The sequence below is a fragment of the Corvus hawaiiensis genome, chromosome 8 (assembly GCF_020740725.1).
Source record: "Corvus hawaiiensis isolate bCorHaw1 chromosome 8, bCorHaw1.pri.cur, whole genome shotgun sequence".
Classification (NCBI taxonomy): Eukaryota; Metazoa; Chordata; class Aves; order Passeriformes; family Corvidae; genus Corvus; species Corvus hawaiiensis.
In genome coordinates, this window is record NC_063220.1 from 5,842,481 (window position 1) to 5,869,515 (window position 27,035).

The 27,035-nt window shown below is 42.8% G+C and overlaps 1 protein-coding gene across 2 annotated transcripts in view; it reads right to left on the reverse strand.

Moving 5' to 3' along the window:
* GRK5 (G protein-coupled receptor kinase 5) overlaps positions 1–27,035 on the reverse strand; it is a 157,395-nt gene that overhangs the window by 18,122 nt on the left and 112,238 nt on the right. Inside the window, exons 5-12 of one of the 2 annotated variants that reach the window (XM_048310974.1) lie at positions 14,777–14,877; positions 11,823–11,915; positions 9,596–9,659; positions 8,947–9,087; positions 7,652–7,842; positions 3,037–3,074; positions 2,135–2,224; positions 626–834 (exon numbers count right to left, since the gene is read on the reverse strand). In XM_048310974.1, coding sequence (XP_048166931.1) covers positions 626–834; positions 2,135–2,224; positions 3,037–3,074; positions 7,652–7,842; positions 8,947–9,087; positions 9,596–9,659; positions 11,823–11,915; positions 14,777–14,877 — 927 coding nt within the window. Of the gene's footprint in view, positions 1–625; positions 835–2,134; positions 2,225–3,036; positions 3,075–7,651; positions 7,843–8,946; positions 9,088–9,595; positions 9,660–11,822; positions 11,920–14,776; positions 14,878–27,035 lie in introns of both variants that reach the window. The other variant, XM_048310975.1, reaches the window with a different exon arrangement.

Here is a 27,035-nt window from a genome sequence, read left to right on the forward strand (position 1 = left end):
GAGATTTCTCAGAGGGATTGAGGATTTCCATTGTCAGACATGGCTATTGTCCTATGAAAATGACTACCAGCTGAAAGAGTGAGAAAACATTTTAAAGAACGGCTCAACAGTATTAAGAAAAGCTGGATACCCTGGCACCCCAGGGGAAAAGCTGCTAAGAAAGTTAGTGAGATGGGCTGGGACAACATTTGAGTGTCACAATAATTTCATTGCATAATCTTTGTCCTGCTTACCCCCAGCTCTCACCAAAGACAATGGAAGCGTGGGGTTTGCAGTTCCTTGCAGGAGACAATCAGATTCTTGCATCATCAAGTCCTTTTTATTTTTTTCTACAAGGTTATAAAAGACAGAAATGCATTCTTGACTGCAAACTAACATTCAAAGTCTCATGAGAATAGATACCGCTCCCTTGGCCATAAAACCTTGGAAAGGGCTCAGGATGACCATGATGAATCTCATGGAGAAGCAAGCCCAAATAAACACAGTTTGAATGAATAGAGAATGCAGTCATCCCATCCACAGATGAGCTTGGTTAGTCCTTGTTTCTGCAGCCCCTCTATGGTACCCTGTTACTGCTCAGACTGTGTCAGTCACAGCTCCCACACTGGGCCTTCCAGCCCCTTACCATTTTACAGATGGACTTGGCCTCCTCGGAGAACTTATGGGAGTACACCTCTTCTGTCTCCAGCACTCTTCTGTCCACTTCTTCCCTCTTCACTTTCTCTTTCCTTCCACGGAATGGTGATTGCCCAGCAATCATTTCATAAATGAGACAGCCTAGCCCCCAGTAGTCAGGGCTCAGTGTGTATCTCTGGTTGTTCAACACCTCTGGAGCTGTGGAGGAGAGTGAGATGCCTTGTGGAAATGCTTGGTGTCTACACAGGCAAAACACTTAAATGCCCAGAAGTTTCATTTTGGTGACTGAATACACATGCACAGAGAATGGTGGGTAAGATACAAAAATACCTCCTGATTTCAGTTGATGGCATTACAGGAAATGCAGCATGCTACATGCCATGGTGTTCTCTCTACATGCTACATGCCTTGTGCATGCTCTCTTCTGACTTCTCTACCAACTCAGTCCAATTAAAAAAAAAAAAAAGCACAGAAAGAAGTTGGATCTAAATATTAAGCAGAGACCTAATCTTAAGAGTTCCTCCAGATTTCTCCATTTAGGGAAGAAATTAAATGCAACACATCCTGTAAACAGCCGTGACATTTCTTCAAAAGCAAATTCTGTCTCTTTGGTCACTTTATAGCTTTTCTTTTTCCCCTTTAAAGAAACCCCAATCCATTAATTTTGTGTTGCAACCCCACACAATGCTTTTGGGAAGATAGTCACTGTCTTGCAGGCACCCTCACCTCCATGCATGGGTACAAACACACATCCGCACGTGCTCACAAGCACAGAGCCTTAGTGTGCACGCAAACTTACACTGAGATAACAAAATTTAGACATGACAACTGATTTGCTTGCTTTCATTAAAGTCTCCATATGGTGTAACAGTGGCTCACATCAGCTAGTTTCTATTCAGTCAAATAAGCATAAGCAATTTTTACTCCAAGAAATATGCCCACCCAGAGAATGCATGAAAATAATTACATTGAATTTTGAAAACAGATCTAGCTAAATAAGGGAGTGATTTTTTTTTTTAAACCCATGTACAAATCTCTACTTGTCTTTTGTGCAGCCTCCCCTGCACAGAGAGGAAAACTCAAGATGACCCTAGTCAAGATGACCAAAGGTGCAGATTTACCCATTTTATCATAACCATACAAATACATTCTAACTCTTACACAAAGCAGCAACTAGAAAGAAACCTTTATTTTGGCACATAACCCTCCTAAGATAAATCTACACTAAAATCACTAGAATCCCAGTTGTCTCCCCTTTCAACTTTCTTTGCTGATTTAAGGTTAGATAGACCAGCCTCACTGAGAGCTGTAGAGGTCCATCCTTTCACCCTCTTCTGATTTCCACTATCAGGATTTCTGTGGGAGTTGCTGCATGGAACTGGCCACAGCTGAGTGTGAATGTTTTTTATTCTTTTTCTTAAGCTTACTTGGCAGAAATATCTCTAAAACTCAAGTAATCTCACCAAATTTTTTAAAAGATGAGCTGTGGAAGACTTACCCATATACCCTACTGTTCCTACTCTTCCACGGATTGATTCACCCTCGGGGATTTTAACAGCTAGACCCAAATCAGATATTCTAATATGGCCTGGAAGGTAAAAAGAAACAAAACAACACAAAGCAGATATAAAACCTGACCCAAATTAGTCCAAAACCCACAACTGTGGTCATTGCTAAAATACTCCTGCAATTTACTGCTCGGGCATTTTAAGAAAAGAGTGTTCTGAATGACTGAATTGGAGCCGTTTCATTGATATGGAAAAGAGGAATCATTAAGGGCACTACAACGCAGTGAAATAAATGTTAACAGTGAGGCTGTGGACTGGAGTGGATTGTATTAGGTATTTTAAAACCAATGAAAAAAGGCAGAGAGAAGCATGCTGTGGGGAAGTATCTTGAACTGATCACAGAGGATGGATGGGCTGACACAATTCCGTAACTCTGTGATGGCTGAAGAGGCTACATCTGGTCTGCAAGGCAGCACGAGATTTGATTATTGCTGCCTTCAGCAATGAATGGGTACCTGGGTTTGCATAAAACCCGACTTGGCTCAGCAGAGGATGAAAGTACTTTCAAAACCAGAGAGGGAAGCACAGATTTAGAAATCAGAACTCCTTTTGTGTTGCATCAGCCGTGCAACAAGGATGGAAAAACAACAACGAAAGGCAGAGAGCCCCAGCAACGCCGAGCTCTCGAGAACAGCCCCTGCTGAGGGCACGGCTGCTTCCTTCCATCTGTGCAGCGAGCTCCAGCAGCTCTCTCACCCCAAGACAGGAATATTAGTGTATGCTGAGCCTCTTAATCACTTCAGAGCATTATTTGTCTTTGTGCAATATATATTCTAAAACTAACTTAATCTACTTTCCTGTGAAAGCATCTCTGTAAACCTCCGAGACTTACCATAATCATCCAGCAGGATATTTTCTGGCTTCAGATCTCTGAAAATGAAAGATAGCAGTTATGGGTATGAAGCTGGTTTTGATAACACAACCCTACAACTGTGTGAGTGCATTTATTACTCGTAATAAACCAGTTGAGTGTCAACTCAAACAGCAAGGAACTCCTGAAACCAATACAACCTTTTACAACTCACTTCACAGATAGACTGAAGCCATATGTCTTTTTCTAAACTGGAGTTACAATTTTTCACTAAGCCAAGCTTTTAGTTCCTAATCTACCCTATAATGGACTCATCCATCTAGTCCTGTAAGCCCTGTAAACGAACCCCTATAGTCCTGTATGTTGCTAGATCTCTGTAGCATTTTTTGTTATAAAATCTTACCTAAAAAAAAAAGACTTTAGGTTTTAAAATACTTTATTTACATGTGAAAATGGAAATAATGACCTGTTGGGCTCAAATTTTCTATGTCTGGCATCTGACTCAGACCAAGTATGTGAATGTGTGCCCATGCACTCGCATACATGTGCAATAATTTTGTTAAGTTTGGGAAATGTGGGGGAGAGGGGGGAATGTTGGGCCCAGATTAAGATTCTTCTTGCAAACGTTTGTGAAACTCTAGTGCTTGTGTGGTTTGGAGCAATGCCATGAAAATCGGCAAGGTGGTCAATCTGATGTCAAGGATGTGCCTTTTACTGTTCCTGAAAAAAAAAAAAAGAAGAAAAAGTCCCAAATCTGAGAGAGGTATAAACTTCTGAAGCAAATAATCTCAATTTTCATATATTTAGCAGAGCCTTGGCAGATCCTTCTTCTGAAAGGTTTGTCTGCACAAAACCTGCTCCACCAGCTGCTGCTTTGAGGTGCTGCCCAGGCCAGCCACTCTGTCCCCTCCTTGACCAAGGCTGTTTTCCAAACCTTTCCAAAGCCCAGCAGCACAACTTTGCAGCTGCTGCTATTCTTGGGCTGCTGTTGAGGTGGGAGCCTGAAGGGCTCCTTCCCATCCTGCTCGTGCAGAGTGGGAATGAAGCCAGCTTGGGAGACAGGAACAGAGGTGTCAGAGGGGATATAGGGACGTGCTGGGCAGGGAGTGTCCCAGAAGGGCCATGCCCCAGGACTGGGCTGTGCTGGCTCAGGAGCCTGAATGAGGCACCAGTGGCTGGGTGAGGCAGGGAAAACAGGATTGCTTCAGCTCACCACATGATGCCCTGGCTTTTATCTTAAGACAGTGTTCAGCCTGGTGCAAATCCAAGCAGTGCTTGGCCTCTTCTTTTTGTAAGGCCTCCTTGCATCTGTGAACCAGCTTGGTGATGTTGACTTCCCAGCAAGAGGAACTGCTGTGCACAGAGCAAAGAGAGGGCGTGGACAACAGAAACTCTTTCACCAGGGAACAGGGCAGAGCACAGAGCCTGGGCAGGAGCCCACGCCACCTCTCAAGCTGTACCATTCCAGCATCATGAATTTTCCTGTGAATGGAGAGGGGTATTTTATAGTTTTAACAATGCCAAGATTGGAACTTTGAAACTTGCCCTGTTTATATTTATTATTTCAAGCAAGAACACAGAGCACTGTGAGTAATCGCCTCTTCTTGCTTGCTTCAGACCTTCCTGACCTCCGAGACAAACCTCACTCAGTGCCCAGTGGTACCAAGCCTACTTTTCAAATAAACAATGCTGAAATACGTGAAGGGCAGCTGAATGCTGAGGAGAAGCTGTGATTTTGTTTAACATACCACTGTGGGCTTTCCCTGCCTATCAGCAGAAGGTTTCCAATGCTGGACCAGCATGGTCACAGGCATCTCCTATTTATTTTTATAAATAAATTTTAAAAATAAAAATATATTCCAAATCCTGTAAGAACTATTTCCTTGAAGAACTCCTTGAAGCCTTCATCAGTTACTTCATCATCAGTAACTCAGCAGTTATTAGTCCCACCTAAAACTGTAACTGGGGGCCAATAACAAGAATCTTGTGTGCAATTTGGGAAATGTTGTCTTTGAATGAGGAAAAGTTCATGAGGACTCTGAGAACACCAGTTCAGTCCTTACAGTCTTCTGCAATTTAGGGCAATTAGAGGAAGCCTTCCTCCCCTCCTAGACATAAGCTGTCGTTCCTGTTTTCAGATTTCTGGTTCCTCAGGATCAAGGCTGGCTTCCTGTGCAAGGCCAGCACTTCCAAGGGTTCATGACTGAAATGTCCAGGAGGAATAAAACTGCCTGGTGGACATAAGGCTACTTCCCAAAGGCCCAGCTTCCTATTTGTAAAGCAGCCTTGCCCAAACATACTGAAACATAAACTGCTGGCACTGTGCCCATGCTCAAAAGGCAATTGTTTGGCTGTGCAGGACAGCCTAAACAACTCAATTAATCACTGTGGACAAGGCTTTACCATGTATTTGCGCAATGCCTGGGACAATGTGGACTTGATGCTGACTGGAGCTTCCAGGCATGGCTATAGAATAAATTTAAAAACATTACATATATAAAAAATATACAAATAACCAAATATAAACAAAAAAATGTTACATTATATACGTTTTTATATATATATATATATACACACATTTATATGTATTTCATATCTATAAAATAGGAAACAAACATATAAATACATATTATAAATAATAGAATAGAAATATATATATATATACACATATAAATAATTTGAGGAGAACCAGCAGCTTTTTACACTTGCTTTCCATGAACAACCAACCCGTTGACCTTTACTAACATGATGCCGTTGAGAAATGTAACAGGAGTGCCATGTTTGACAAGGGAATTCTGAATGAGATAAATCTGACTCTGAGCCTGGTTGTTCTCCCGGGTCACGTCTGCAGCGTGCGTCAGCAGCGGCCCAGGAGATGGGGATGCATTTTCCAACGCTGTGATTTACTCAGGAGCATTTTGTTTATAGAAAATGAAATTAAGTCTGAGGAATAAGTGTTTTGTGATGAATTATTCGCCTTGAGAAAGCGGTAGCATTTAGCTGCTATATTTTATTGACCTATATAGCACTTCTCACGGGTCCCACAACACGCTGTGCTATTACAAATGAGGGGTCTCTGCAGATGCTCCTGAAATACTGCTAGAAAATGTCACCTACAAGGATCTAGTATCATTCATCACCAAAATGAATGTGCCATCTGAGGTGTAAAGTAGCAGTTCTTTTAAGAGTAGCATGAAAACTACTGCTTAAGGAAGTAGGTGCCATTTCTCTCAGAGCCACACACTAGTTTAGGTGGCCAGATCTGATTTGTTCTGTTAGAAAATGGCATTAGCATGGCATTTTACCAGCCATGTTACGAATGTACCAGTCTTTTATTTTCTTTCAATAAAATGTGATTGTGAAACACTGTATTACCTCCTAAAACGTTTTTAAATGTGGTAGGCAGTTTTTTAAAGGAAAAGGAAGCCAGACACTTCACTCATGATTTGATTTTTCAATTGACATTAAACACTTAGTACCATTTTGCTCCTTGGGGAAAGAAAAAACCTCTTCCTTGGGCGAGCACCAGCTAAATCAGCATGTTATCTGTCTGCCCTCTGTGTGCCAGCTAGCAAGATCTAAGGCAACCAAGTGGCAGTTTGTTAGAGATCTCCTCCAAGGAACAACAATATTGCAATTTCTATGCATACAAGCATACGCATCATACATATTACACACAGGCACACCAAATGATTTAAAGCATGGCTTGGCTTTTAAAAATAGCATCTTATTGTCTATTAATCATTGTCCTTGGAAGTTCTTTCATCAATTCACAGGCCCTCTTCGGCTGTGAATGCCAGCAACGATGATTTCACAAGCTGGGATGATGAAGACAAACATTAACTGTTGTTTACAACTACAGTGGCTGTTGATTAAAGAAAAAAAATCCTCGAGGAGTCACAAGAACTCTGTCTGCAATCTGCCTGCTTATCCAGCCTGCCCTGGAAAAGTGCTTGTATAGAGCTGTAAGCCAAACTGGAATCTGAGAACTTGGGATCTGCCCTCCTGGAAGCGGCAGCGGCGGCGCTGGGCAGTGCTGTGCCCGCTGGCTGCACCCATGGATGGTGGGATGCTGCCAGCAGGATGCCTCTGTTGTGAGGCTGGGAATGGGCCCCCTTCCATGGCTGGCATGCCAGGATCACCATGATCCCATCTAGCTAATCACACTAGTATAAATCCATGCCCTGTGTCTCAGACACCCTCTTGGGATTGCACTCCCTCTGCAACAGAAGTTGTGCTGCATCTGATGTGCTACAGCCCCTCATGCAATATAATCTAACTAATTAAAATAGAGGCTTGGATGGAATGATGTCCATTTCATCCCAACTAGGAACTAGATTCCTTAATGAAATCCCTTTAAAGGAACTTCCATCACTTTCTTATGTTGCCCAGTGCATGCTGAGGAAGGGTTTGGGGAGCTTTGCACTTGTTCTGTACCATTTAGACAGGATGTATTTAAGGAAGCAACTGCTTCCTTCCATGATTACTGTATCATGCTGTATTTATACAGGGCTCTGCGAAATTTCAGCCAAAGCACTCAGGCATCTCAGATGTACAGCACCACAGTGAGAAGAGAGGATGGAGACAATTCTTTCCTACCCAGAAAAGACATCCTAAGACTCCAGAGAGTGCTTACCTGTACACAGTATTTTCTCTGTGTAGGTCTTCCAAGCCACAAAGAATCTCTGCTGCATAAAACAAAGCTCTTTCCTCCTCGAAGCCTGGGTTTCCCATGTTGTAGATATGAAACTTCAGGTCACCTCCGTTCATTATGGTCAGAACTAAACACAGTGCGTCCTTTGTTTCATAGGCATAGGCTAAATTGACCTAGAAGAACATTTGTAGCACAGTCGTGACATTTCAGATGGCTGCTAAGAAGGAAGTGCTAGCTTTGCATTAAAGATTTTCTCTAGAAAATGAAAAAATTACATTGACTGAATTTGGTCAATGGGCTTCCTTACAATGGCAAACATGCATTAAAAAAGTACAGAAAAATCAGATGTTAGGATTTTACAGATTGATTTGTGGAATCCAGCCTATTTATCACCAGAAGCCCTCAAGGCTCAGATGGCTTCAGAGACTGGACAAACATACTAATACCAGGCATATTTTCCCATATATGAGAAATCTTAGTAATCAAGGGAATCTACACCTCCTGCTGCACCATTTTGCATCTCAGTGAGTTCCCTGGAAGGCTCAGATATCCCAGCCTGGGCTGATCAAATGGACCACCACAGAGACATGAAGGTCATCATCATCCCTGAGAGGCTCTGGTGGGTGCCCAACGAAAAATCAGGCTGGCCAGAATCTACTCATCACTTTTAAATATGTTCTATCCTCTTGGCTTCTGCCAGAGGTAAGTAAACATCTTGCATCTGTTGTATACACAGAAATAAGTATAAAGAATATGACACATGCTGAGATAACACCTCTCTCTTTTTATTATTTTTTTTAATCTAAGGCAAGTTTTAAAGGAGGCACAAGAGCTGGTGTGACTCAGGAGAGCCCTGCATCAGGGAGACCAGCTCCACTTCACTGCTTAGATGCTTCTACAAGCCAGTCTCATCTGATCTATTTGGGTTGAATCTCCTTCAGTCTCCTCCAAGCACCTCTCTCCCAGACCCTGGGAATTCAGGTAATCACGCTGGATAAGAATAGCTCAGCCTGGTGCAGCTGTGATGCAAGCCAAGGCTGCAAAACACATCGTGTTCCCATGGCAGGCACAGGCCCCTTGACTGCTGCATTTCTCATGGACCAGAGACTAAAATGAAACTCGGCAATGGTACATGGAGCAGGGCTAAGGTGCACAGCAAAGGCATTCAGCTTCCAGCACCTTTCCAGGAGCAGGAGATGGAGGAGACACTGGATTCAAACCAGAACAGCGCTCAGCAGGCGAGCAGGGAGCCGAGTGCCACGGAGCTCAATACTCACTACAAACTGACTATTGACTTTTTCTAAAATCTGCTTCTCATTGAGTGCCATGGATTCGCCTTTCCTCTTCTTTATCCTCTTCTTCTCTAATCTCTTGCAGGCGTACATCTTCCCCGTGGCTCGCACTTGGCAGGCGCAGACCTGCGAATTGAGCAGAACAATTGCCGGGTAATTCGAAGCAAACGCTGTGTCTGGGCTGCACTTTACTCCTCACCATCTCCTCTGATTTAGTCCTTTTAAGGCGAGAGACGGCGGCTTAGCGAGCCAGGCCTAGGGGGGGGCAGCTGGGGGACTGACTACTGTTTCCAAACCTGCTGTGGAATATTGGTTTAATTATTTCACTTTCCTCCGCCTGCTTCCTCTCCCACCTCCCTTTGTCTGGGCAGATTGTAATCTCTCAGTCTGCACCTCCTCTGCCTCTGCTGCCACCTCCAGACACCAGGAAAATACACATAAGGGTGTGACCCTAATTCCACTGTGAATGCAACAGATGAACACAAAGTAACTCTCAAAAGTGTCCTTTTGAGATTACAGCGTCATGAGGGGTTAAGTAGAACTGTCAGCAATTAATGAAACATCACAGGCTCCTGTACCTGCAGCGCCTAACAAGTAAGAAACACTCTGAACAGAAAGTTTCAGAATTACTCACCTCCCCAAAGCCGCCTTTCCCCAGTACCCTGTACTGCCGAAATGTGTTTTTCGTTACTGGTTGCCTGGAGGAAAATAAAATAAATAAATAACCCCCCCCACCACCACACTATGTTTAATTCACTCTCTGTGATTTATTTATTTCAGAGCATACTTTTGAAAAGCAAAATAGATAAATATTACATAATCCCATTATTTCAAGGTAATCGTATTATATAATATAATATATAATGATGTAATTACATTACTTCAATACTATGTATGGCTTGAACTTTTCAATTCCAACATATTAAGCTGTAATAAAATACAACACATTAGTGAGTCATCAGTATAATTTCTACTAGCATGTTACGACCAAGGAGGGTTCTGAATCTCCATTATACAGCCTTGGCCTCTGTTAAGCAAAGAGGAAGCTTGAGATCTTCCAGTAAGATATTAATACCCATGACATATATAGGATGGGCTAACACATTGCTTTGCTTGGCCTGCAAGATGAGAAAAAGTGATCCGAAATTCAATCCACCAGAAAATACTTCTGGCGTCTTAAACAAAACATGGAACTTATAGGAGTCAAAGGCAGAAACAATGCTGGGAGCAGGAGAGGTGGATTTATGTGTCATTTGCAGGCTGGGAGAGCGGGAAGACAAGGTCCAAGCCAGTCCATTCCCTCTGGGCTACTTGCTTCCTGGGGGAACATCACGGGCAAGAAGGCCGTGATGGCAAGAGCCAAATTAAGGTTAAATAAGTCTGTCCCTGAGGACAGAGTGCTCCACAAAAATCACTTGACATGATCCCTATACAATCTCCCAGGCTTCCCACAAAATCTGCTCTTCCAGAATGGCTCCAACTCTAGAGCCAGCTTTTACTTTGCTACTGTAAAAGTTTTATAACATGACAGAAGAAGAATTCTAGGTTCAGCGAGATCCCATTTTGTATCCACCACTCCATCACCAAGGTTTTACAAGGATCCTAGCAGTGGATACGAATATTCCTGTCATCCTTGTTCCCCTCTGGCAGGCAGCCAGCCAGCAGAGGGAGCACAGTAACGTGGCTGTTCCCACCACAGGGATGATGAGGTTGATGACAATGAGGAATAAATGCCAAAATGAATCCTTTCATTAATGCCCATTATTGAAGAATAGTATGCAGAAAGTCAAAACTAGAAGAGGAGAAGATGTTATTTTCAGTTTTCCATGAGGCTGCTGCAAATGCTTTTGGGGTTAAAAGCAACAATTAGTCGTGATAACTACATGTTCAGCAATGTCCCTGGAATAAATGGACTGTGTCACCGCTCGTCTGGAGCCAGCAGGCTGTCAGGAGGTGTTGATCACTCCATGCTACTAACATCCCTTTGCTAATCCTAAAAACAATTCTCCCAGCTTCTTAAACCAGGCATATCCAATAGCTTGTCACACATGTTGGGGGAATGGAAAAAAAAAATCCTCAAAGCGTTTCAGAAAATTCCTTATCCCGAATGTGAAAATAGATAGGAAATAGCCTGGCTAGGGATGAATCACCCAATGTTTTTTTAATTGAAATGGAAGAGTAAATGCTGGGCTCAAGAAAGATGGCATGTGGAGCATGTCTTGGCAAGAAATGGCTCTTCCCTCTGCCCACCCCTCTTGAGCAGCAGCTTTGTAGCTTTCCAGGGAGAGGAACTGGCAGCTCCTTTGATCTGGAGGCGTCCTGCTGACACTCACCGCTCATGGATCCGGCCCTAACTCATCCGCCGTAATTAATTCCATTTGTGGAAAATGGGGCTTCTCTCAGCTCAAGGTCACTGTCACCCAGCAGTGACCGTCTGCTACAGCACTCCCTGACAAGGGAAATGCACAAGCCCCTTTCCTTGCAAATTAATACACACTAAGGCTGCCTGCTTATTGAATGTGCTCAGGAATGTCCAGCCAATAAATACAGTGAGAGGACCTATCCGCCACATTTTTCTCTGTTTAGAGTGATTTAATAACAGTGACAACTGGTCCAGACAAAATGTCACCACGTTCAGAGGGTAGCTAAACAGAAAGACAGATGAAGTTGCTGAATGCACATTAATCATACCTAATATGTTTAATGTACCTAAGACCATTAAATGGTCGAACACTGGAGCTGTAGAAGCAAACATTATCTCAACTGTCAGAATTCGAGCATATTCTACAGACTTTTTCATGGAAAGTAAAAATAAACCTTTTTATTTATTTTTATTTAAAAAAAAATCTTGTGACACTTACCTTTCCAACCACTTCCACTGGAGAAACCTGTCGAAGTACATGCTGTTTAGGTACTCTTGGAATGGCTCCCCACTGAGGTGGTCAAGGACAGATCTATCTCAGATGAAAAGGATATATAAGCATTTTATAATCCTGAACTTGGAGCAAAAGAGAAACAAAACAAGAGGAGAAAAATCCAGACATCTTGTATGGTAGGATTATGTTACTTTTACTTTATTTTGTACTTTATTTTACTCACTGTTTCAATCTAGAAACGAAGTGATGTGCTTGATGCATTTCATAACAGGAGGCCTCATACAAGCTGAATACTGGTGATGCTTGCTGAAAATTCATAGGGCAACTCCCACTGGCTTTAATGGACTTTTACAGAGGCTGTTAGCCACCAGACACCGAATGTCTTTGCTTCTATGTGTAAACTGAAACAACACCCTCAGGAACTGAGCTCCCAAACTTTGAGGGACATTTACATCTGGATAGAAAATTTCTGGCTGAAGCCCATTTCTGTCAAAGAGGGACGATCAGAGGCATCATTTTGAGTAAAAAGATCCATTTCAATTCCTGCTGTAGAGAAGCATTAGTACTTGTGACTAAAGTCAACGGGGATCTCCTAACAGCTATGTGCTTCATAGGAAAAAACAGAGGAAAGAAAAGTCTGAACAGGAATGTGGATTTGCTTCTGGATTGAGAAAAGAATTTTGGGGCTCATGCAGTGGATGTACTGTTTTGCATAATGGAAGGAATAAAGGAATAAAAAGGTCAGTCTGCAAATGTGAGAACAAAGTCTGTTGCTCGTGACAGGCAGCAAAGAGTCAGAGAGCATCAGGCACCCCGTCAGAAAGGCCAGAGGTTTGGAACTAAGAAAACATGGGCTGAGCTGGGTGTTGCCTAAAATGAAGGTGGTTGTGTTGTTTAACAACTGCTGGTGTTGGTTCCTGCCTTGCTTACTGGGGCTCCTGCATCCACCTCTACTGGCAGCCCTGGCAGGACAGAAGCTGGGTTTGGATGAAAAATGCTCAAAGAAATGAGCATCTCTGTCTGGGTGTATACAGATACATCTGTGTCAGTGTCTAAGGGCACACAGACACATTTCCAGATCTTGCTGGAAGGAGGAAATCCTCTCTGAACAACTACTCTTGTTTGGGAATGGATAGTCTATGCCTTACCCTGGGGCAGTTCTCTGAGCAAACAAGTCACCATGAGTAATGTGTCTCCTCAGTTTAGTTCCTCCCTGTTCATGAGCTAGTATTTTCGGAATTTCTCAGCTGTTGCAATATTTTATTTTTTTTTTAATTCTTGCACCATCAATTTGGAGAAGGCAGGTGCACATGTTCAGTATGCACAAGTCAAATTGTTGCTGTCTTCATTAGCTTTGACTGGACATAGATCATAACAGTTTCCCCTCATGGATTAAAGATTACAAAATAAAATAAAAAGTAAGTCTTAATCTGCCTTAACAAATGTCCAAATTCAGGTGAACTTGGAGGAGGGCAGGAGCAGACAGTCAAAATACTAAGCGTAGAAGCAGAAGTTGTTATACACACTCTTTTTTTGCAGACTGATTTTTATCTGTGAAGATGTGAATGAAACTCATCCCATCCCTGCTCCTACAGGACAGCAGGGCTCATATTTGTATGTATGCCTCCCTTTTCTGGTCTGACTGTGAGACCTTCCAAAATTAACATCATTCACTACCAGTAAATACCAACAGCAAGTTTTTAAAACTTCCTTTTGACCTCATTTTAGTCCGTGTGAAATGATCAGCATATTTATTAACAAGGTCCCAAACCTGGCTCATTCCTGTGCTTCAGCTGGGATGAAGGAAGGAGCCTGCATTAAGTGGTGTCCAATGCTCGCCCCTTTCCATTCAGTTAATTAAAAGCTGCACGTATTTTAAAAGAACAATAGCTGCCTTTCAGCAGTTGTTTGCTTTTTAGCTCCCCTCTTTGGCAACAACAAAGTGCATTTTAGAGGGAACTGTCAGCTTTCAAACCGATTGGAGAACTGGAAACAGGCACCGGGGGCTTTGTGTTGAGCACAGCTCTGCCTTTGTCGCTGGGACTGGCACCCACAAGTGGTGCGAGCTACAGAGCATCTCTACAGGACACCAGGCCAATGCAAGGAGACTGCCTGTGCTATAAGGGAAGGCCAGAAATAACCCACAGCTCCTACCAACGCAGAGAATAACTGAAACCAGAAAAGGTCAATGAAATGAGTCAAAACAATGAATGACAGCGGAGCAAATTTTACAAGTCCCCATTACATCACCCAGGGAAAACAAACCGCGCTCAGCCAGAAACCACATGGGCCCGCGTGCGATGATCCCTCCTTTTCATATTTTTATTGGTTTATGATCTACTGGCGTGGACGCGCTCGGGGCAGGGTTTGCAAATGCAGATTGCATACCTGGAGCTTTAGCACATAATGGCACAAATCGCTGCAGAAACTGATAAGCCTTTTCCCAGACAAAGGGTGAAATAATGCACGTTCATTTGAACGCCACAGACAGACAGAAAGCATTAAAAAAGCCCCGTTCTCCTGGTGAAGATTTTCTGGAAAAGCCATGCGGAGCAAGTTTGCACATTCCTCTGTCTAAATGGACTGTATAGCCACTTAATTTTTATTCACTTTGAAACAGAGATGTTTTCTTTGGATACATTATCTTTGTAGCTCTTTTCACACAGCATGAAAGCCACGGCTGGTTTACTTGGCTAGAACACTCTGTCAAATACCTGAAACAGTAAGTGCCTGTGTGTAGTGTATATAATGGCATGGAAATATTTATTATATTTTGTTCAGATGAAATGACTTCACCGCTTGTCAGCTCTGCCTCTAGGATTGCGAGCAGGAGCCAAAGATACCTGCCTCAGGTTCAGACTGAAATGTCTCTGTCTGACACATTCCTTACAAGCTGCTGGCTGCAACCCTGTGATGTTCGGGTGTCGTGTTATACTTACTTTGTACAGGGAGAGAACAGCTCTTTGCAGGGGCTGTTTTCGAGCTTCTCCTCTGTCTGTCGGATAAGTTCTCGACTGACTTCGGGCACATAGGCTGGAGACTGGGGAGAAAAGAGAGGGGCACATTAACTCTGTGACGAGGTGCAGATTCTCCCCTCTTAACATGTGAGAGGCACATTCATTATTTATGCCCCGAGCTGCTGCCATTCAATTCCAGCGGTTGTGTAAAAGCAAAGGAGCTTTACGTCAAAGAGCAGTAAAATAGGATACCGTGGCAACTCGCTCCACATTCCACTCTATCCTCACATTGCTTTTCTGCCTTCTCCTGTACCTTCACCTCCTTGCCCAGCCTCATGAATATGCAGGACCCACTCCTTGCCAATTCTTTGAACTGCTCCCTTGCATCCCATGAAAAATGTGCTGGCCTGGACTGTGTACAGGCCATTCTATTAAACAAAAGAGAATTTGCCCAGTGTTTTCACTTCATGGGTGATTCATTGTGCAGTCTGAAAAATCCATCTTTCTTTTTTTTTTTTTTTTGTTAACCAGCAAAGCAAAACAAGAGCAGAGCATTGGTACTTACTGATACAGATCTACATCTAACATAATACAAAACATAAAAAGATGTTCACAAAAGTATCTGGACACCTTAGTTCATCCTTAGAATGACAAAAATAATTCAGCAGCTTCAAAATAATAATTTCAAAAAGGAACTTTGCCAAGCAAGCATATAAACTCTTTTCATCCTCTCCTCCCTTTGGAGAGAATGTATATTCAGCCCTTCAAAAAGCCCTTACCAAAGAGAGGTCTCTTGCAATATGCCTTGATGGTTAACCAGTTTAGGACTTTTGGGACTAATTACCTAAAAAGACAGTTTTTTAGGCAGTCACATTTTTACACATCGCCTGTATACTGTAATTATATTACAAAGTGTATATTTGTGTGTGTGTGCACCTATTTATAGGCATTTCTCCCAAGTACATGAAAGTCCCTTTATATAACCAATTGGATTTGGGTATTTTCAATAAACCCAGCCATAGATGATAAAATCCTCTTTCCTTGCAGAAGCTTTAATGCTCAGTAACGTCCCCCATCCATGCCCACAACCACCAGATGTGCTGAGTGGGTGGGTCACAGAGCATCATCCCTCATTCCTGGCCAGATGTTCTCATTAACTCACCCCTAGTTAGAGATGTCTTGGCAAGCACTGAAATGCATTGCAGGCAGAGTTCAAAAACACTGGGAATGAGGACAGAGGAAGGGGCAGAGGTGGAGCCAGAGAAAATCTCCAGCATGTTGAAAGCTGAATTAAGTCTTTTATCTTTTCCTTCCCACTGCTGAAATGTGAATATGATCCTGGTTGTGACATGAAAAAGTAAGTTTGTTCCACTTGAATGTTTTTAAATAGGAACATGGTTTACAGAACTGTCTGTGCATGCTGTGTTATGCACTCTCACTGCTCAGCCTTGACAGACAATCTGCAAAAGGTGCTACGGATACCTCTGACCTTGCTGAAATGTTTCCTCATTTCCTCAATATATTCCCCTATTTCCTCGTCAAAATATATCTAGGGGACACCCACTTTTAATCACAGGCAGAGTAGATTACTAATAATTAAGAATTCTTGTCTCATGGTTTCTTGAGAGGTAGGTAAGCCCCTCATGTTATCATCTAAAAGATAGAGAGACTGAGACAAAGCCAGATTTTCTCAGCCTGCTTGACCACTGAGGTAAATATACATGCCCACAATGAAATTAAGTCCCCGTTTTAGTTCAAGAAAGTAAATAGAGGCAAGAGGGAAGCAATGAAAGAACTAGGAAAAAACCCCAAAAGTCCTATTTTCCAGTCCTACAGCACTGAAACTACTGGGGGAAAAGACAGGGAAACAGATTAAAACAAAGGCTTTAAAGGAATATTCAGATAGGAACAAAAGCCTAATGATTAGCAGTATTTCAGTTGATTTTGGCTAGAAACCAGATGAATGAATACCTGTACAATTTAGGTACTCAGTGGATACACATTTGCACACAAATGCTCACTGGTAGCCCAGAGCTGGTACGTGGCTGTATGAATCCACTGGTCTGAGCCCCAGTCCAAGATGATCATCTCTCTGACTTACATGGTACAGAAACACCCATGAACTCCACAGTCTTGGTACTGCTGTGGACCAGGAGTGTCTTCTGATGTGAATGGAGCAGCACTTCTGCAAAATCCATACCGGGGCCTCTAACTGAAGTTACTATTGATTACATCTGGAACTTGTACATTTAGAGGTCAAAACTAGAATCCAAAAGCTAAGTACTAAACTGCATAATTAGTCATTTAGACTAGTGACCTGATTCTTACTCATGCCAGGCAACTCCCATTTCCCACTGGAAATTAATTTCCCAGTGGAAGGTAAGCTGCCTTGAGGTTAGTGTTGAGGATCATGCCTATGACACACTACTAGAGTGCTAGTTCCATCAAACTTTGTCTGAGATCAAAGGACATTTAAAAAAAAAATTATAAGCATCAGCTAACTCTTATTCACAAAGAGGAAATTAAATTCTTGTAGTGAAAGGGGGGTAGAATGAGCAAAATAAATGGTAAGACAATGCGGGAAGTATTTAAAAATGACACGGACTGTGATTCCTCTTTCCAAGTTTGTGGGAGAGACAGTCACCACTTGGGTTTTCAAAACCACTCATTGCTGACCTCTGAGTCTTTAGTTCCTCTGAACAAACTGGGAGCAAGGTAACAATATCAAGGTAGGCAAAGACATGAACATACTGAAATCCTGTGCATGGACTGAAGCCTTACAAAGCAGTGCAAACACTTCCCTAGACCACTCCATTTTCCATTACAAGAGCTGTTTTTTTTTTCCACAGGCTGGTAATTTCCAAAGCTTCTGTAGGCCCAGCAAAGCATTTCGCGTAGTTCTACAGCCCCTCACAGAGTTCAGGGCACCATGTGCCTGGGAGAAACAAACCCAACCCTTTCCAACTCTGCCTACAGTTCTAGGGAGCCTTTGTATGATCCTTCCTGAGATTTTCCTTGAGACTTCACAGTTCCCACTGCTCCCATTAAATAGCCACGGCTGCCATTTTCCGTGTGTGAATACAAGGCATACCCACAGCCTTCAGAAGTTCAAACAAAGCCAGAAACAATTACAAACCAAAACCCAACCCACCAATCTACTTTTGCTCCCCTGGAGAACAATTAGGTAGCACAGGTTATGCGTGCAGGGAAGCATTTGGATCCCAAGAGTGAAAGCTTCCAAAGGTAACACTTTGGCCATTTACAGATGAAAAAGTTGCTTCTTCCCTGGAGGGGTGCAGAAGATTTCTGCAGCCACAATGAAATGGTTATTAACACCATTCTCCTGCTGCATTATGGGCAATGCCTGTAAAAGCAAATTTGGCTTTTACAAGGGAACAGAGACACCTTTTCCAACATATTAAATGTCCTGTGGCAGCTAGGAGAGCCATACACCATGATTAAGACCATTACATCTGAGCTTGTGACAAAGAATATTCTGCTAACTCTTCAGAAACACCTGCAGAAACCAGTTACACCTTCTTGCATTCAAAACAAAACTCTGAGGAGTTATAACAAGTATAGTCCCATATTTCCCCTAATGGCTATTCTGTTTCCTGAAGGCAAAGAAAGTCATTGTTGATCTCGTGTACGATAATGTAAATCAGAAATTATGCCAGGCAAATCAACTGATTAACACTAGGGTAAAGCTGATGGAACTGAAACCAGATTCATGGCAACACAAGATGTGCTTAAATTGATCCTACAACAAAATTTTCTCTCATCACATTATCCTTTTTGACCAGACATTTTAATAATAGTCCAAAAGTCCACACTACTTTTACCAGGTTTTAACCAAAATCTCCTACCTCCCATACCTTCTCCTTTATGGCCAGAAACTGAAAACCTTTGTACAAATATTTTGCTGGCAAAGAAATATCTCAGTTTTATGATACTCTCCCATTTAATTTTTAAGAAAAGAATGCCACTAGGAATAGTGTTAGTGGTTATTTGAGAAACAAGAAATGGATATTCAGTTACTTCTGAGTGCCATTAGCCCGCCCTGAGAAAGATCTCCACTTCTAAATTTTATTTTTTCTGTATTTATAAGACAAAAGAGTTCCTCTCAGCTGCTCTTCCCTTTCTGTAAATGGCATGAGAACAGCTGATATGTCTCACACATGCTCAGGGTTAGTTGTGTTCATGCCTACAAAAAGTCTGGATGCCAGCAGAGTCCTGTCCAGCAGCAGTGCCTGGTGCTGCCCATGTCCTGGCACCCCAGTGAAGTACTGAAAAGTAGAAAAAAAAAAAAAATCTGATTCAGATCAGACGAAAGCTTCCAGGCTGTGTGACTCCCCATTATCTGTTACTTTGAATGTCATGCTCCATAGCTACACTTCAAAACGTGGCCTCTCCTTTTCTGACAGCTCTCTAACTTTTGCTACAGGCTATTTCACTCAGACCTCCAAGACCCAGCCCTTGCTGAGTTCACTGAACAGGACAGCCAGCAAATAAACCTTCTCCTAAAGTCACCTCTGTGTGTTTGCCATGGGACTCACAACATCTCTCAGACAGTGTTTCCCCTGTGACTGTGTGGGGGACATCCGACCTTCTGTTGATCTATCAGCAAATCAAATTCTTTATCAAACAAGCTGAAGTGCTGGCAGTACCAGGGGAGGCATTCAGAAGACCTTCTCTTTTACTTTTTAATGAAAATCTGTTATTTGTTCTACCTTTTCTCATGAGAGAACTTCCAAATGTTTACAGTGCATGACCTCGGTCAAGGTGTGGTGCACTACAGGTGTTGCCTCCAAGCCTGTGGAGGTGAAAGCAGGCAGCCAGCAAGCAGAGATTGGCACTTTCAAGGAGCAGAAGCATTTTTCTGGCAGCCCAGAAGCTGGGGTTCACAATTCTGGAATGGGGGTGAGGTGAGAAGCAGGTGTCCCCAGGTATTCCTCAGAACTGCACAGAGCCCAGAGCAGATGCACACACAACACGAACCTGCACGGGCCGAGCTGGTTCATTGTGTTTAACGCTGCTGTTTCCACAGGAAAAGTGCCCAAGTGACCAAGTGGACTGAGAGGGATGTGTTGAGACTCCAGCTAAAGACATATCCAGCTGGGGTCACGACCATTTGAGAAACCTATAGAGCACCAAGTGCCTGGAGAGTTAAGAAACATGCCTAGGAAAAAGAGCCCAGAGGAAAGCACCGAGGAACTAGATCCGTTTAGTCTGGAAAAGCAAGGGTGAAACTTGATAAAGGTCTTATAATATAGAAATGTTTTTAATAAAGAGGGCAGGGATCAATTATTCTGCTCTGCACTGGGGGAATGATGTGAAGAAATCTACTTAATTGGATATGAAGGCTTCTTATTCTAATTTTTCACACAGGGAAGCAGAAGAACAGGCCTATGAATATTGTGGAATCTGTTCTCAGAGGTCTGAAAGACCTCCAAGGGCACTCAGACATCTGTTGATCATCTAAGTGTATTTGATCTCTGTTCAATGCAAGAGGCTCTTGAGCCCTTTCCCAGTCCTTTGTACCAATGATTTTGCAAAACACTGGGCTTCATAAAACACAGGCACATGGCATGGCCCTGAGAACAGATGAGGAAGGGAGTTTGTACACTGAGTGCTCACCAAAGGAAACCTGTAGCTCTGAGTAAAGGAATAAGAATCCTCTTTGCAAATGAACAGTCCCGCTTCAAAGACTTGTCTCAATCATCACTGTGTCCCAAAAAAATAAATGACATGGATTGCAGAACCCTGAACTTCAGACCAGAAAAAGGGAGAGCATTGAGTTTGGCCAGACTGACTTTGCAAGAAACAGAGCAGGTCCATAGTTCAGAGGTAATTCTTCATCCTTACACAGTGACTTCCACCTAAGGACCTCAAAATATTAAAGCTTCATTGCAGGATTAAATCTTTACGAGCTAGGTGGCAATCTCACAGTATTTTACAGAACAGTGAGCAGAAGGTTAAGAGATGTGTTTTGCAGAAGATCTGATCATCACCTGTGACTGAAATCAAAGAAGTCTCACTGAGCTAAACAAAAGCAAGATATGCTCAGATTCCTCAAATCAGTCTAATTGTAGCTTGCAATTAGTGAATAAAGAATAGAAACCTAGAAGTACAGGCTTTCATTTCATACCAGCTCCTGCCAGTGAATGTGAGTCATCAGGGTGCCTTAAAGCATGTTCATCACTACAGAAACTATATGAACCAGAAAGATGCCACACTCTTTAGATTGAATAGACCTCATGCAAACTTCTGTCACAAACACAATTGCTTTCCTGGCAAGTTTCAGGCATGCAGCTGATACTGAAACATAATGAGTTATTTTAAAAGTCACTTGCGTAAAATAAATAACGTGCAGCATATGTTATGTTTCAGGTTATGAAAACATTCCACAACAAACTAGCTTAAAACAATTAAAAACGTTTCAGTCAATGGACAAAAGTTCAAGCTGTAACTTTTCTTGAGCTGTCTCTGCTTCCAAGCATTTGTCTTCATGATATGTGTATTTTCAGATGTTGACAGCAATGTTCCACATATAATCTGTTTGAAAATCTCCACACAGATTTGCTACTAGTAGAGACCTCAAAACGATGACAGAAACAGGCTAAAATGAACTTTTTGTGTGAGATGATGCATGATGGGACGAGAAGAGTTCATACACAAAAACCTGGAAATTCTGGCTTTATCCAGCAGTCCAAGCTACAGCTGGGGAAGTTCCAACCATGCAGCCAGGGACTGACTGACGGAAAGTGTGAAGGCACTGACAGGGAGAATCCAAAATCCTTGAGGTTGGGAAAGACCTTTAAGATCACTGAGTCCTATCATGAAATTCAGAGGAGAGCAGCGGATGAGGAGATGGAATGTCTGGGCTGTATTTTGATTTTGGGAAATCAAAGTTGGGCATTCCCTTGGTGAGGGAAAGGATCCCAGCACCGTCACAGCACACGCAGTCTCCTAACGCCCTTTGGTGCTACGCACAAAAATGTTGGAACATTCTTTTGCCTTTCCCTATGTCTGATCTTATCTGTTCAGTTTTAGCTGTAAGTGTAGTAAACAGCCAATTCTACATCAGGAGCAGCTTTAACTAATCAACTTCTGCATTTTCTTTTTTACTATTTATTTTCCCTGCCACAGTCATTTGGGTCTGTATGAGGCGAACCAGTGAAGCAAAAGGCTTCATAATTCCAGGATATTTGCTTTGAGATGACAGATGTAGGAATTGGCAGTGAGGTGGATGGGGAGTATGGAAGGCCCCGTGTTATTAGTAGCAATTTATCTAATGCAACAGTGTGCAGACATGACACCTAAGGATGGGGGCCCGTAGTGCCAGGCCCTACAGACACGTCATGAGAGCCAGAGCTTCCAAAGCAAACCAATCTCATCAGCCCTGGAGTGGGAGCAGGGGCCAAAGATATGAAATACCTCATCCAAGATTACAGAGAGGGTCAACGGCAGAGAAAATATTGAGCCTGATCCTCTTCCCTGACCAAATGGCATTTTCACTACTGAGGGCAGGATCACTCGCTGCTATCTGAGGGAAGCAAATCAGCAGCGCCTGTCAGCTGTGGGGTTTGTTTCGTAGCTGCAAGCTGAGCTGGAGTCATGACAAATCTGTTTTCCTTCATACGCTACTAAGCTATCAAAACACATGTTGACACACAGAAAAATACAATGACTGGAGACAACAGAGCCCTCAGCAAGCAGCTGGGCATGCTCTTGCCTGGAGGGGTTGTACCAATGCTAAACAAAGGGCCATGCTACCACCTCAGTTCTTGCAGTAGATCTAATGTAGCTTCAGGCTCTCTCACTTGCCCTGGACTCCTTGCCTCAGCAAGCCCAGCAGCAGAAAAAGGACAAGTTTCCTCCCTGGGTTTCCAGCATTCTTCCTCTTTGGTGCTGGGATACAACCTGTAGTCCAGAACTATGCCCTTCCTTGGAAAAACACCAGCCTCTGAGGTTTCCTTTCTGACAAGTGCATAGGAAGTATATGAATTATTTTTTGGCTCTCCTGTTAGTCACCAACAGGGCCTGCTATCTGGCTATACCTTGTTTTTCCTCTTGTCAGTAGACATTTTTGTAGCTACTCCTTTCTAGAAACTCCATTTCGGCTCCCAATTGTGGCAAACAAGCAACTGCCATGCGCATGGTGTGAGTCAACGTCTTTCCTACATAAAGCTCTTCAGTCCAAAGTGTGGTTTCCTTGGAATGTTGACTTACTTGATTCAGAGAAATTTGGGGGCATAACCACAACATGAGTTTTGGAGCAACAAAGGAAGAGAAAAGGCTGCCTAGGCTCAAGAAGGAGAAAATTCTTCCTGGCTCCTATAGGTGACCAGAGCTTAAACAGCCAAAGCCTCATAGAAAGTAATTTTGAAATAACAAATTGTCCCATGAGACAAAATTTAGTTGCTTCATCATCTTCTTTTGCAAGTCCAGTGAATCAGCTGCAGACTTTATACTCTTCAATTAAACAGAAACACTCGCCGCAATTCCAACCAGCTATGGGGTTTTTGGTACAGCTTATTTTAAGGATCTAAACTGGTCAAAAGATATGCTTTTGACTTCAATTAGTGAGAAATTTGGCCTCACAAGAAGTGGTTGGCAGGGTATTTTTCTGGATCTTCAAACCCTAGTCCTTTCCTACCCATACTTTTTAAATAATTCTTTAGAAGCATGCTCATAGAGGTTTCTTCACCAAAGAAACACATTTTTCCTCCTTTCTGCAGACAATAGGTTTATTGGTGGAGGGGTGCTCATAAACCAGCCAGCTGAAATTGTTTTAAATAAACTCGCTTTAAAGCAGGGGAAGGGAAAGTTTTGGTTTACTTGTTGTTGCTCTTTTTCTGCCTTAAAAGAATTTTGCACCCATGTTAAAGGATGAAAAGAGATTAAACAACCTGTACCTGTCAGCAGGATGAGGGGGGCAGCTTAAGGAACAGAGTAGAAGAGAAGGTGGATATCAAGCAGGATATTCTATCCACCCCACAGTGAGGCTGCTCAAAATCCTTTGGAGTGTCACAGAACCACTTTTGTAAGCAACCCAAGGGATCCATGGCTACAGAGCATTGCTACAAGCAGCCAGATGTTTGATAAAGCTTTTTGGGAAAAGAATGGTATTTCCACTATTACTAGCAGCAAACATGACAGGACAATTCTGAAAGCTTCTCTTCTCAAGAAGTTTTTTTCTCTTGTCACATGTGCTTAATAGGTTTGGATAACATCCAGTGTCCAGCCTTTTATCAGGACCTTCCTACCTTTCAACATTCTCCTGCAGTGATGGATGGCCTAAACATTAGCAAGCAACCTTATGTTGCAATAGTCATAGCTTGGCTTCCTCTGGTAAACCAAATGTCATTTGTTCCATAAAAAAAAAATAAAAATTCCTAAACATATAAACATTCATTTACAACCTCAACGTTACTGAATGGCTTTCTTGCAGGAAAACAAACAGATCCCTGCTTGAATTCACTCCTGAGACACAAGGCTGTAAACAGGAGTAACCCTTCCCTTGCAAGCTGAAGCCTGATCCCCACTGAGCTCCACTCCATGGCTGCTTTGCCATCATTTTCCAGGGGGATTCTATGGAATTTGCCTTCATCTTTTTCCATTAGCAGGTCAAAATCCTGAGGAAACACTTGAATGAAGAAATGAAAATCCAAAAGAGAGTCCAGGAAGGTCTTGGAAAGAATTAGGAAACGAATTAAACAACCATCAGGCAGAAACCAGTGGCCCACTCACAAAAAGACTGGAAACACCCAGGAAGGCAAACAAAATCACTGCTAGCACTGCTGGAAACAGGGCATTCCCATATCACCTGGATCACACGATCCATTAGCAGTCATATGGGAGCAGCCATCTGCAAAGAACAGGAAGGGAAGACATTTATTGTAGGGAATGACACACTGTTTGCAGTGGCATATTCCGCTCTTCCTCACTTTGGCTAGTTGGACAAACATCAGTGCAAGATAATAAACTTCCTGTATGCTTGATTTTGGACTCAGGTCAGAGTCTGACTTGGTTAAAAAATAATAAATTAGCATACTAGCTGAGGCTTGGCAAGCAGGTTAAGTGACTTTTTAAAGTGTTGTTGCATTATTGGGAAAAAATATTAAACACGAATAGCTTGAAGTGTCACATATCCATAACTTAAATATGCTGTTTATTTCTAAATCAATTTGTAAAAAAAAGACTTTTAAAATAAATCTCACTTTTTACACTTACCTAGCAATATTTCAAGGAAATGAAATATATTTTTTTTTCTGTGAAATTTAAAACCTTCCTTACGGTAATCCTGTGATTCCTGGTTCCAAGTTAAAATAGCACAATCTAACTTTATCAGTTTACTGATTCTTCTAGTTGCATCATCCCAGCCAAAGGTGTCAGCCTCAGGCATCTCATCTGAATTTGCCCTGGCCCACTCTTGTGAGGCTACTCAGATGCTGAAGTCTCCAGATGTTTTTCCAGAATCCTAATTTCCTATTACAAGGCAATCAGGTGAGAAATAAGGTATGATTAATTTCCATTATCACCATGTGCCTCTTCATTCTCTTCTTTGTTGGGATTAAGCATAGGTTTGCCTGTTACTGCTTCTGAGTTTAGCACAAGGAATCCTGAGCTCAGGGAGACATTAGCTGACCCATTATGCTTTTAGCTTCAGAAATCCAAAACTGAACCAATCAGCAGAGTTGCAGCAAGTGGGGGGATGGAAGGGCTGTGGAGGTCAGGTCTTGAAAGGACTCCTGAACTATTGAGAAATTGTGCAGAGAAGCCTGTGTGGATATGCCATGCAAGGTAATTTAATGTATTCTGCATTACACCTAGCAAGGAATTCACCTCATCAATCTTTAAACATCTAAAAGCTGAGACACTCAGAGTCTCCCCGGGCTCCCCGTAGCCAGTGGGAAGAAAGAGTCGTCTCATCTCTCCAATCCAGATGCCTCCAAGGCTGAGTGCTGGGAATGCAAGAGGCTGGACTCACCGGAGGTCTATTTTAATGTCATTCTGTGCAAACACACAAAAGCCATCTCCTGCAGATTTCTGGAAGTTTTGCAAGTCAGTGTTCCAGACAGCTGGAAAAGGCTGATTCCTTTTTTCCCATGTGGGCAAAATTTTCAGGCAGAAGAAGCTGTTTCTGGGAAAGCTGAATGGACCTGAAAGCTTTTTAGAATTAACTTCCCTGGCCACTGGATAATCCATACAAACCGAATGTAAGTCATGAGGGGCATGCAGAGAGGATAGGGAAAAGATGACCCTTGAAACAGAGAGGAGGACACTATAATTAGCATATTCATTAGCCAAGGGCAGGCAAGTACAGCCCTCCCGTTGCCAGATAACCCAGAGCAGATCTGCTCTTTGTTTGCAGAGTCCTCTCGAATGGCCTGGCTGTTCTCCGGGAGGAGCTGGAGCAGGCTGGGGGGCCTGCCCTGCCTCACAGACAGATGTAAGCCAGGTTTACATGTGTGGCTGACATCCATTAGTGGAAACAAGTTTCCATTTTCTAAAGGGTCAAGTCAGAGTAATTCCAGCAAACACAGGGAAGCCAGAAGGCTTTTGCCCAATGACCACGGCATCCCAATGCTTTTCCTGACCACAAATGACAAACAGTTACGAGGCATGTACACTGGGGAGTGTAACCTCTCCAGAGCAGGGAAGGACAAGCAGAGCTTCAAGAGCACTGATTAGCACAAAACCAGTGGATGACTCCAGCCCAGACCTTCTACCAGTGTGAGCAAATGCATTGCAAATGCAGCCCTCCCTAAGTCTAAAGGACAGGACACAGGACCACCCAAGGACCTAATGTGGGACAGCAGCATCAGGACAGGGCAGGCTCCATGTTGTTTCCATAGACTCTCCTGCAGTCTGGCATCACTGCAAGAGACAGAAGCCCTCAGTAAGTGTTTAGTTAACTAACATTTGCACTATAAACAGTGGGTAAAGCATGAGGAAATAGGACTCGAGCAAACCGTGAGAAAAAAGCCTTTTTGCCTGAGACCACAGCAAAGGGACTCCTAATCAAGGCAACACTGTGATTTTTCAGCTTCCCTACCACACTACATTACGGCCCGGCCCCAGTGACAGACAAATGCTTATCAAAATAAATTCTGACTAGAAAGCATTAATTTGAGTAACACGGTTGCCGTTCTGCCTCTCAGATATTTTCCCAGAACTGAACTTTGGAAAGATGAGCTTTTTCAGAACGCCCACTGAGAAGGTACTTTCCTGGACT